Consider the following 12761-nt stretch of genomic DNA (forward strand, 5'->3'; position numbering starts at 1 on the left):
GAGTGTGGAGTTCCCAGCCTATACTCTGACCTGACAAGTCACACAGTTGTGGGGGCCACTTCTGACGAACCATTCCAGCTACACAGGAAGTCAGGAAAACAAGAACAAGCTTGTGGTGTTTGATCTTGGTTCCAGCCTTGTTTTAAAAGGACAAGTGCAAAGAGACAGAATTAGAGGGGACAGAGGTACGCAGGATGTGCACTTCTGAGCTGAGGCATTTCTCCTGGTAATGTCCTGAGAGTGTCAACTACTTTGTCTCTTGATTTTCAGAGAAGGATTGAAGACCAGGATTCACAAAGGGGAGTAAAACATTTTGCAGTGCTGCACCATTTATTGCTCAGGTCCCAAAGTGAATCTGCAACGTCAAGTGCAGAGCCTATGCTGCGTTTACCAGCTTGCAAGGCGGGGCTCGGTGTGCAAGAACAGCCGTTAGCGTGCTCCCATGCCACGTGGCGGGTGAAGGGTACAACGCTTCAGTCAGCTGGAGCACTAAGCAGAAGACAAGGCTCAGAGCACAGCTTTGGTGGAGCAACGCAGAGACCTGCTGCACCAGGGCAGGCAGTAGCGCCCAGCCCAGAGTCAGCCCAAACACTCCGGATTTAGGCATTTAAGTTCTTTGCTGAGGCATCGCCTCCTCCCCGTTGTAAAAGCACAGCCAGAAGATGCACTCCCCACCCTTCTTAGGTTACAGACTCGTATCCAGACAAAGGCTGATGCAGATTCCAAGTCCTGCAGAACTACAGGGGGAAGTTAAGCCCGCGTTGTCCAGAGAGGTGTCAAACCCATGGAACTGCAGGAAATTCCACCCAACCTCTTCTGTGGTTGCCTTTTTTTTTTTTTGTTACTATTACTTAAAAAGAAACAGTCCACACTAACCAGGTGGTGGAAGTCTTGATGTTTCACCAGGGCCAGCTAATTTCTAACACACTACTGACACAGTGTTGGCTGTGAAAGCTCTACTGTGACAAGCCAGACGTTATTTCACGCAGCGCAGCGCACACACCTTCATGTGGTGGGGTGCGTAGTGCAGTGCTTGCCGTAAGCAGTCGATCGCCTTCTTTCCTTGGCCTTTCACCCGCCAGTACAGGGCTGCCATGCTGGAGAGGACCCACGAAGTCTGATTCTGGCAAAAGACCCACAAAACCCAGTCACACAACACCTGTATGAACAGTCTTCCCGTCCCTCACCCTTCCAATTTATCTGATACATTGAGTTACACTAAAGAATAGCATTAAACTATTTCAAAGCTAACTCCGTATGTGCAGCCACCAGGTAAATGAGACTGATGAGAAACACACTTTCCAAACGCAACATCATTTTCTTAAGAAAGGAAGCGCAGCTGAACAGCTTCAAACAACAACAGTTTCGGCAGCCACAGCAGCTTCTCACCAGCTGCCTGACACTGAGCATCAACACGTGTACGCACAACACAAAGCACAAAAACCAGCGAAGTCAGCTGCTGGGACTGAGCTCTGCAGTCCCCGGGAAGAGGGAAGATCTGCGGGAGGCCGCTCGGAGCAGCAGCCTGACAAGCCCTGCTGATTACGCTGGGTGCCTCTAGCTGGCTGACTCCCACATCACGTGGTGGAAAGGAAAATACTCTGTGCTTGAATTCTGGGGCCTCAGATACAGTAAATGAATGTTTACGCTCACATGTGCAATTAGCTAAGTAGCCATCTTGATTTGTTTGATTAGCTCTTGTGAATGCCGACTGAGTCTGGTAGACAGAAGGACTGCATTTCATTTCCAACACCACCAGCCTCGCTGAGAACGCGCCTTCTGGCTCAGCGCTGAATTCTCAGCTTCTGGACAAAGTCTGCTGCCTGCAGGGAGAACTTTAGCATGTACGGAAAAAGCACGTATCGAAAGGGAAAAGCAGCTAAGTCTTGTAACGTCTGCACTCTCTGGGAGCAACGAAGCTCCACTGGCACAATATCGTGGCACAAAAAGACAGATGAGGGCTGAGAACCGTTGGGATCGTTTAATGTATATCAACGCCCAGCAACACTGCTGGAAACGGGGAAATCTGACGAGGTTTGGCTTTAGTAGAGAGATCCACAAGGCACTTGACAGGGTAAGCACGGGATACAGCTCAACAAAATACCTGTGAGGACATTACAGACGCTGAACAGACACAAATCCCTAATCCAGGTACTAATAGGTTCCTTGACTGGGATTTCAGACAGACGGTTGCAGACTGGGTTGACCACTACGTCAGTCACGAGCAGTAAGCCCAGACTTCTCCTTTTCCTCGTGTACACGTACCTTTTCCAAAGCTTTGGCTATTCGAGTACCAACTTGTTCCAACGACTGTGGAGAGTACTGGTCTTTGCCAAGATTCTGTAGCACCTGTGGAAGAGGAGAGACACGTGCTTAGATGCTGGAACCAGGTAAGAGATGTTCCTCCCTTGTTGGTTCCCTTTTCCCCCAGCCTTTTCCTGATCCAATCCGTGTTGCTGCCTACCTTGAGTTAATACTCTCTGCATGCTCACTGTGTGGCACAACTGCGTGGCACGGAATACTCAGCATGGTGGAAGTTTATGTATGCTCAGCTGGACTTTCCTTCCACTAACTCACCCATCAGGACTATATACACAAAGCCATTCACGGTGGTGTGGGATTTCCCTCGGGCCACATCGTAGATGGCTGGGAAAACATTCTGGGTTTTTTTTTCCTCATTGTTCTTACAGTTTTAGCCAGGTGTCCAATCACTGAAGGTCACTTCTGGAGACAGGGCACTGAGCTGAATGCACCTTGTCCCCACCCCTGGAGGGGTTTCCCAGCCGTGTCAAGGTGCTGCTGAGGGACAGGGGGCAGGGGGGACCAGGCAGTGCTGGGCGAACAGTTGGACTCCATGAGCTGAAAGGGCTTTTCCAACCCAAACACTTCTGTGACTCTACGACTCTGCCACAGGAAGGCCATTTTGTGTGACAGCTCCAGCTCTGGCATACCTCCTTCAGCTGGCTTTCTCCAGTGTAGTGCAAGCTGGCCCGACTGGAGACACCTTGCAGGTGGTCCAAAGTATGCATACTGGCAGGGAGGTTTGGGTTGCAAAGAGGCTCCATGGCTGGTTCTTGCAGCTGCGTGGCAAAATCAATGTGTTCTGTAATGCTACAAAGGTCACAACACAAGCTGAATCAGTCAGGAGAAGAAAACAGAAGAGTCATTACATGGTTCTCTGGCGAGTGCAAACTGCCCAGAACCTGGCAGCATCTCATCTGAAGCCAGAGAAGCTGGATCTTCTGTCTGCACCTGCACCTGCTTTCCTTTGCAAGTCTCTTGATGAAATACCACATAATGTTTTCAAACTTCTTTGAGAACTTCTCTTCCTTAGAGAACAGTAAATCCTTCAGTTTTGGACACCGAAGGCCAGGTAACTGTCTTGCTTTGCATGAGGAACTTATTGCAGACTTGCAGACAAGATACTTACTCAATGTTTTTAGCGGAAACAGCAAGCCACGTGCTGGCTACAGTTGTGAGCTCTACCCTGCGGAGCTTCAGGCATTCATCGGGACTTGGCCAGCCCAGGCTGCGGTAGTCTCGCCTTTTGCCTTGAGAAAGGAAAGAAACAAAACCTCAACCTGAAGAATCTAACTGGATGCAGAAAGACATTCCACTGCTGTACAACGATCCCCAAACACTCTATACCAGTGGACACATCCCCTACGTTATGAAAGTCACGTCCTGCAGCCGGAATGTTGCTGAACCTAAATGGACTGAATGGAACTTGCGGGATCCAAAGACAGAACTGGGTCCTACGCGAGACAGATCAGGAGGGGGAGTTTGAAAACCTGCTTTATCAAGCGTCAACCTGCTTTTTCAGCAGCCACACGTTCAGAACAATCACCGCTCTTGTGTACAGATAGTGCCTCTACTTACATGTCCTTAAAGAAAGTTCATAAGTGAGTCATCATTTATGTGCCGCAGCTACAGTAAAAACTAATAAAAGTTGATTGCTCCATCTTCTGACAATCCCAGGTGGAAAATCCTGCCGGTTCTTTTCAGTGAATATTGTTTAAGACACACAGTGGCTTTTACTGCATTCGTACGCTCAAGATAGCAAGACTGCCGAAACTATTAAGCCATTACACCTCAGCCCTCCCACTCGGTGGCGAAGTTAACCGAGGCAGGGGGAGGTTAAATCACTTGCTTTACGTTAACAAATAGAACACCGGGAGAAACAAGAACCTGAGCTTCCCGTCTGAATGGAGCCTACCAAAATGTGGCCCTTACACCAGGCGGACAGCGTACCAAGGCCCAGGAATCCAGCGTGTGCTAACGGTTAGCGAACAGCTCCCCCTCCTATCAGAAATGCCTGAGCTGGTTAGAACGAAGGAAACACTCACTGCAGCCTTAATTCGCTCAGTGGGAAGCCACGTTTCACAGTGTGCCAGTCTATCGCACCGGCTACGCAGGCAGCGTTTCGGGGGTTACTTCCAGCCACCTGGAATCTTTCCCATTTGGATGCCAGTCCAATCTCCCACCTGAGGTAGAGCAAACCGCTTCACCACCATTTTGCAGAACAGTGGTGAGGTCTGGATTACCGCATCTTCTGTACAGCCCTCCCGGGAACTCCCCTGCGCCCCCCCCACTGGTGATTTAGTGGGTGTGCAGAGGATGTGCGTGGCAGAGGAGGCCTCCCAGGAGCGTTCGGAACCACTTTACAATCGAGGGGTGCTCTGCAATGAAGTCGCTCGGAGGAGAGAAGATCCATCAAGGAGAGGACAGGTGTGTGCTCATGAACCATAGCCTGGGTTTGTGTAATCCACCCGTTTCAATATTTAATTCAGTAACTTACATTCGCCAGTTGCTAAAAGAGGAGCTTGTTAAAGATTTAATGTAAAAACTTTGAAACTCAAATCACTTTCTAGGTCATCAGATTGTCACAGGCTAAAATGTATCGGAGAACCCATCTTCACTACACACCAGCCCTACGACATAAATCAAGGGGAGACAAAGAGCACGGAGGCTGATTACTTTGGTTCTCCTCTTTGGCATTGTAGGTTTTCTCTTAAAGTATCACTGCAGCAATTACCACTGAGCACTTGCAATTCTTTATTTTGTTTTATTTTTATTAAACCAAGTTTTCTGCCTTCTGTTTCTGAGTCGCAAGTCTCAGGTTTAGTCAGTAACTAAGTCGAGCTCTCACCCAGCCTTTGTGCCTGAAGGGGTGTGTCTCATCTGATGAAAACCGAATGGGCAGGGAGTTAGTTTGAGGAAAAGACCATTAACCCCTCATCTCTTGTGCTACTTCTACCTCTTTCCTTTTCCACTCTTACCACCTCAACCCCAGAAGTTCTGCAAATTAACTAGAAATTCAGCAGATAAAAGTTCTGCCGCACTTCTTGAAGGAGGTGCAGATGGAAGAGAGTTCCGACTGCTCCACGTCCTCATCGAGAAGGAGGATTTCACTACGAGGCCTTTGTGATGCAGATTTATGGTAGGAAACCAGCGTACTAGAAAAGCTGCAAAGGAAACGAACCAGAACGATCAAAAGCTGCAGACAACTTTCTCTAGAAGCAGCAGGTTACCTGCTGGTCCAGGAGAAGGTATCTTTGGTCCACTGATTTCCAGGGCAGTTTGGTCAAAGTTTTCAGTTTCTCCATTAGTCCCTTCTTCCCTGTTTCTCCCAGCTGGCTCCTGGAGATCCAAGCTTTCAGCTTTTGGTTTCTTTAGACGTTTGACCTGAAAAGTGATCTACCAAAAGAACAGTACGGGCAAGGTTAACAGGAAAACACACCATGGACCTTATCAGCCCCAATACACTACTTGTTTTAGCCCAAAGGTTCGGTTTCAAAGATGGTGCAGGTGAGATCTTTCCCCTCTCATCTTCCCCTCCCATCTCAACCCACTCTCTAATCCTGCTCCCTTTCACATCATCCCACTGTGCAAAGAAAGCACAGCTTCAGCCTCCGACATCAGAGAAAACCAACTGAACTGCTAGAGAACTGAAAGGCATTTCTCGTATATTTTGAGTGCAACATGATGACAACAAATACTTCATCATTTTCATCCTCACTGGAACTTCTGGTTAGAAACTTTTCTCCTTTTTAACTGTGAGCAAGAAGTTTGAAGGCAACCAGCATCATTCAACACTTCAGCTCCTGCCACTGATAATAAAGACTTATGATCACAGAATCGCTCAGATTGAAAAAGCCCTTTCAGGTCCTCGAGTCCCCCCAGCAGCGCCAGGTCCCCCCTGTCCCCCAGCAGCACCTCCACACAGCAGGGAAACCCCTCCAGGGATGGGGGCTCCACCACTACCCTGGGCAGCGTGCGACATGCTGGGACAACCCCAACGGGACAGAAATGGCTCCTCAGGGACAACCTCACCCCTCTCCTGGAATAGCTGGAGGCCGGTTCCTCTTGTCCTGTCACTTGTTCCTGGGAAGCAGAGACCGAACTCCCCCTCGCTGCACCCTCCTGTCAGGGAGTTGTCAGAGCCAGAAGGTCTCCCCAGAGCCTCCTTTGCTCCACACTAAATGATAGCAGTTTTAGTGACGTGAAGGCCTTTCCTTTAGAAGATGGATTGAAACTACTTGTTCATTTCCCACAAGCCACGAACCAGCTCTTTTAGGCCCATAGGGAAGTTCCTACATATATTCCAGTGTTAAACCCCCTGAACTGTCCTCATCTTTCCCTGCTCCACAACAGTAAGTTGGCACAAGACTACTCATCCAAACTTACCCATTCAGCTTCATCGTCATCACCACAGTCCCCGAAGCAGGAGCTAGCCAGTCCGTCCTGAGATCCCTTCTTTAGGACACGGATTCCCTGCAAGTCCATCCGACGGCCTTTTACCTCTAGTGCCCCTTCGAAAGCTTCCTGAGGCCAAGAGTTTTCAAACTCATCCACCAAAGCCAGCATCTCTTCTGACATCTGATCATCTTCTAATTCCTCCACTCCTTCTGAACCGTTGCTTTCTGCAGTGACAGCGTCTAAGAGGGAATACCATAAAAACATCAACAATTCTCTTCCTGCTGCTTCCACAACCGTATAAAAAGGAGTTTTTTCTGCGACCCAAGTTTTCGACTTGCACAAACCAAACATCGCTGAGTACTCACAACATGCTGCAGCTGGAAAGGGGACTGGAGAATGCAGACTTCCCCACTGCAAAGAAGCATCAACTGCTGCTTCGGAAATCAACACCTCCAGACCATTTCCTCTCCAAATCAGAATTCTGCCTGTTTGAGGGAGTGAGCAGGTGGTGCTTTTTCTCTACATATGTGCATTACACACTGAATAAAGCGCTCTACACCTTAACCATAGACACTGTTTTTCTTCCCTTCTGCCTGGCACAGCTGATACACAATTCACTGAGGTACAACCAACACGCGTTGTAGAGTCTTGCAAGCAACTCCACCATTTAGCTTGGAAAGCAGCTAAACCTTGACCCCATTCTTTGACATTAGACTTGGAGAAGAAACACAGCGGACAGAATGAAAAAGGTTTTAAGAGTTACTTGTCACTTCACAGATGGTGGGAAAACGAGCTTCTGGGAGGAAGGAGGACAGCTCTGCTGGAAAATCTAGAAACTGGTGGATTTTTGAGCACCGGTTTTGTAAGGCTGACTTACTTTCCAGTCTCAAGAAGGAGGGATCCCTTGCTGAGCTCTGAGTAAGGCCTTCTGGATCTTCTGTACCTCCTGCAGAGTGTCCTTCTGCTCTGACTGACTCATGGTTGTCGTCGAAGTACTTCTCCTTGTCGTGACTCCCATCTAGATTTTTGTCATGACAGTGGCCTGAAAGAGAGAAGGTTACCAATACAGCACGTAAGACCACTCCTCCCAAATACGAGCTGCATCGGGGATGCTACATTTTTCGATGTATGACTTAAGAGGATAATTCTACAAGGTATCAAACACTGAATTCAGTGATTAAAAAGCAGATCTGCCTCTTGACAAGGCAGATCACCTAAAACAGTTAGAGGAAACACTGTTATGAGGTACCTACACACCGGGAACTACTGTCGAAAGGAAAGTCAGGGTGGGGTTGAGGGAAGGTTGCCTGGTACGCGGGAAGTGCCTGTGTGCTGGCAGCCACTCCAGTGTGCATTCCCAAGCCGTGTTTTAGTGACACTGCCCCACACGCGGGAGCTGCCTGCCACGTGAGCTGCACACAGACATCACAATGCTTGCCGTGCTCACGTGCAAGAGAAGAAGGGCCAAGGCAGACTGATACAGGACTGCCAGGCTCCGACCTTCTGTGCCAGCAACAGACAGCTCGCAGGTGAGACCAGCTCATTAAACAGACAGACAAAAGCCGCGGGTGTTAATCTGTGCCAAAAATCAGAAGTTTGTTCAGCTGAAAATTTCACATCTATAATTCTCTGGTCAGGTTACAGGCTCAGATGCCACCAAATACAAAGATCTAGGACCCCAAACCACAGAGCACAGCTCTGGGACTGGGACAGACCAGGGCCCCTGCCCACCAACACGAGGGAAGCCTGTCACCGCAGAGAACAATCTAGTCCCTGCCAAAGCTGCTGCTCCCAGATCCCTCCTTCCTTCCTACCTGTAGCAGCATAAAACGGGAAGACTGTGAGTAAAGCAGATGAGCGACCCCTCTCCTCTCCAGGCAGTGATCCTGTCACAACAGACTATGTTTAGGTCTCACTCTTCTACCAGGCCAGCAGGACGAGAGAGTGGTTGTAACTCTTGTGTAAGGGAACCCGTTCCACTGCCTCCCAGCAAAGGGAAACCACAGCTCTCTGCTGTGGTGAAATGGTGTGCGCAGACCCCTAAAGCTGAAACTCGTCCCCCTGTGCGACACCAAACCAGCCTGATTCTGATGCAAGTCAGGTGCTTGTCCGTGACGTGACAGCCACGAGTCCCTTTGCTGAAGGTCACCTAATCCTTGGTGTACAGAAAAAAGGAACGGGGATGAAAAACAGACAACTATTTTTAATTGACGTAAAAACGCAAAAGAGAAGCAAAGCTGGAAAAAACCATGATGGTGCTTAAAACGCTACTTAAGCCCAACCCTGTTAATATTAATTTACAAACACTAACAGCTAAGAACAGGCTAGATAAGGGTGTGCTGGCTTTCTCAGGCTCTGAGAGCTGCTATTTATGGAAACCTGAGTGGCCTAATTTTTTCATATTGCTGCTTTCGGTTGTCTGACGTCGCAGGTGGAAAAAAATTGCTGGTTGAAAAACCAGTGGAAGTTCAAGGTCTCTGATGAGTGTACCGTGAAGCTTACTCCATCCTGAACGCTTCCCAGAGAAGGGCCCCTTTCTTGCTCATTTATTTTCCGAGAGCAGCTATTTCCGCTTTTCCTATGGATTCTGCAGAACTATAAAAGCTCAGAGAAACGCGGATCAGAGTCTGTCCGCCTTGTCTATCATGAGACCTGGTTACTACATTCCAGGTAGTGAAACAAAGGTGCTGCGGAGATGGCACAAAATTAAGTGTCTGAGTCTTTGAGTCATGGAAATAACACAAATAAACGGTCTGATTGTGTCAGGTTAATGGAGAAAAAAGGAGGAAAAGAGAACAGCAACACCAGAGTACCTCCAGCTCCTTTTACCGTTGTAACAACTGGATAAATCATCAATGAAATCCACCCACTATCATCACAGCTACTGCTCTGGAGTGACGAAGGACAGGCTGCAATGAGCTCCCCCTGGTATCTCAGGATAAGTATCGATACGGGTGACCGGCAGAGGATGAGGAGTGTCCTGCCCAAACCTGGCGTGTTTTCTCCCCGCACAGAAACACTGCTCACTTTTAGCCTTTTCCCTTAATACAAACCCTCCTTTGCAGAACTGCAAGTTACAGGACAAAAACAAACGTTTTCAAAGGACAGGACACATTGCTAACTGAAAAACAGAAGCTAAGTATATACAAATGAAAAGCAGAAGTTTAAAATTGGTAGATTTTCATGAACTCCTGCCTCTTCTCTAATTTCCTCCCCTAGATGAGTGGCCCTTAGTCCAAGCTGACGAGAGGCACGCTCAAAATTGAGTAGTCAGAGTGTACTACGTAACAGGCTTTGGTCTGATGCACAGTGAACAACAGGCTGATGATTTCTGGTCAAAATTTAGACTCAGGCACACAAGATGAAGCATACAGGAGTTCTTTCTTTTTAATTATTTATTCCAACAATAGGTTTTCAATTAAGAGGATTATATAGGGGGGGAAAAAAACCCTGTTCTTGCTCACAGGGACACAGTTTTTAAACCTGATTTGTTGCCAAAAGATGCCTCTAAATTGGTTTAGCTATAGATGTAAATATTATCTATTTGTCTCATTACAGCAGCTCTGATTAAACCTTTCAAAACGTACAAACGCCAACAATACGTAACCTGATTTCTTGTTCGTGTCAAGCGACAGGAACACCTCACATTGCATAACAGACCAGTCCCTGACGAAAGGCACACAAACTCTCCTTGTGAAATAGAAAGGGGTGATAAATAAAACATGGGAAAAAATTGAACGAGGAAGACAAACCTATTTGAATTAGAACCCAGTGGAGTTTAATAAAGGACATGCAGGCAAAATATCTCGAAGAATTCAGCAGGCTACTTCCTAACCGAGCAGAAAACCTCCACCCTCACCCCAGCATCTCTTCCAGTTAAAAGCAGGGAGGGGAAAATCGTGGAGCTTGACTACCTACAGCCTTCCCTCTCCTCCCTCCTCACCACCCACTAAAATAGGAGCTGATCTTTTTTTTTATGACGCACATCTAGAAGCAATAACTTGCTCTATGATGCCTGAGAATAGGGCCCCAAACATAGAAACATCTAAACATCTAAATTTAAACTCTCCAATCCTGTCAGTGGATAAAAGAAACTAGAAAATGTCTCTTTCAGGGGACACTGGTCTGCGCCCAGAGCAGGAAGGTAAGCAGCATCCACAGCCTGAACTTTAGCCTAGGCTCAATAACAGATTGATTTTTTTGTTCTGGGGAAAGAAAGCAAGAGAACCAAGCACATCTGAGTTCTGGAGACAAACGCTTGTCCTCAGTGGCTTCTACGTGCCAGGATTTTTTTTTTTTTGCTGTCAGAGAAGAAAACAGTTACTTACTAATTCCCTACCAGTAAAGAAGGAAACCCGCAGCAGATCACCGTAACCATATGCGGTGAGTACGGAATGACTAACGTTTAGCTCCCTGCGCACGCCACCACCATGAAGCGTGTTTCGGATGAAGCTGTGGGAATTCTTCGTGGAAGGATCACCACCTCGAGCAAAGGCACCAGCAGCCTGCATTAGCTTTGCTTTCTTCCTCATCTTCCCTCCTTCACAAGCCATGCACCCCCTCTTCTGCTAAACCTGAAACACCCTATTAGCTCCCGGTAGATCCTGCAGTTCCGATGAACTCAAGTTTAAAAGGGTCCTGAAGCACCTGAGTAACCCACCCATGAGAAAAGGCATCCCGTAGCGGAACTCTAGTTAACTCGTGCCAGGACGAGCTCCTGTCAGCACTCCGCTGCTCTCGACACACTGGGCTGACCCTGGTAGCCGAGTACTGGCCTGACAGGGGTGTCTTTTGACTGCTGCTGTCCGTAACGTTTGCACCACGCAGGGGAACTTAAACAGTATTCCACAAAAATATTTTGATAGGCTGTATTTGGGTTCCCATCTTTCTCCTCACTAGGTTATACCGCACAACAAGAGCAGACTAATGGTCAGACCAGATCCAGGACAACTCAGAGGTTTGTTTGGGATAGACACATCATGCCCCTCATTGATCTAAGACAGCTTTTAAGAGCTCAGCAGTTTGTCTGACAGGCCACATTCTACACAATTCCAGGAAGGAGCAGAGCTGCTGCTGCAAATGAGATTAAAAAAGAAATCAACACTGTTTTTGAAGGAGTGATGAAGAAGCAGCAGATTAGCCTTTTCCTGAGCCCAGGCAAGGAATACCTGCAGCAGGTTAAGTTCGACAAGAACACTGCCAACCTGAGCTTAGCATTCAACAGGGAAACGCTCCCCTCGTGCTGTCAGAATAGTACAAAGCTATAGAAAAGTGACTGCAGAAAGACCAGGAGCTTTTAGAAGCATGTCCCTTCTCCCCAAAACTCCTGCATTTGAGCAGGAGAAACTTGGAATTCTCCTGGTTTCAGTCACTAGTAACCAGGACAGATGATGGATTTAAAGCTTTGAGGACAGTCAGAGCACAACACAAACTCACAAGAACCAGACAATCAGCCTTAAAAGGAAAAACTCAATCCATGAAGTAGACAGATAGGGTAGTTCAGTGCCTGGCACCCCATGGCACTCCTGGAGATGCAGCTGGGGAATCACTATTCCTCCTGAAAAAGGCTGTTAGACATCTACACGTGTTGGGCCAGTTCAAAAAGCCCAGCTCCAGGCAGGGCACACTGTTGAGGATCTGAAATAATTTTTAGCAGCTACGTGCAAGAAATTACCATTGGCAAAAGCTGCCTCCTCAAAAGAGGTGAAGACACAGACAGCAGCGAATATGTCCCTTTTTCTTTACGTTCCTATCATAAAAAAAGCACCAAAAACATTACAGAGAAATGTTTATACATCTGATATCTGGAAGCATCAGGTTTTTGAAAAACTCAGCTGGAAAGAGAACCTTTTCCCTTCTACTCTAACCCCTGACAATCCTCCTCCTCCTCCATGAGCACACAGTTATGCTGGAGTAACTGAGGGATCCAGGTAACGTATCATGAAGAATCATTTGCACTATAAAGGCAGACAAAAATGGGAAATGTCATAGTATATTTAGTTTAATACTGGGCTGCTTTTCCTTTCTACATTAATAGTTTTCCATCAGTGAACTACTGCTGA

At 47.5% G+C, this 12761-nt stretch overlaps 1 protein-coding gene across 1 annotated transcript in view; it reads right to left on the reverse strand.

The window, feature by feature from the left end:
• The window catches only part of TTC17 (tetratricopeptide repeat domain 17), a 36122-nt gene that overhangs the window by 3679 nt on the left and 19682 nt on the right, over positions 1-12761 (reverse strand). The window contains exons 17-23 of the mRNA XM_010136879.1: positions 7577-7741; positions 6688-6938; positions 5532-5697; positions 3431-3551; positions 2952-3111; positions 2266-2349; positions 1004-1123 (exon numbers count right to left, since the gene is read on the reverse strand). Coding sequence (XP_010135181.1) covers positions 1004-1123; positions 2266-2349; positions 2952-3111; positions 3431-3551; positions 5532-5697; positions 6688-6938; positions 7577-7741 — 1067 coding nt within the window. The remainder of the gene's footprint in view (positions 1-1003; positions 1124-2265; positions 2350-2951; positions 3112-3430; positions 3552-5531; positions 5698-6687; positions 6939-7576; positions 7742-12761) is intronic.

The sequence above is a fragment of the Buceros rhinoceros genome, unplaced genomic scaffold (assembly GCF_000710305.1).
Source record: "Buceros rhinoceros silvestris isolate BGI_N320 unplaced genomic scaffold, ASM71030v1 scaffold19115, whole genome shotgun sequence".
NCBI lineage: Eukaryota > Metazoa > Chordata > Aves > Bucerotiformes > Bucerotidae > Buceros > Buceros rhinoceros.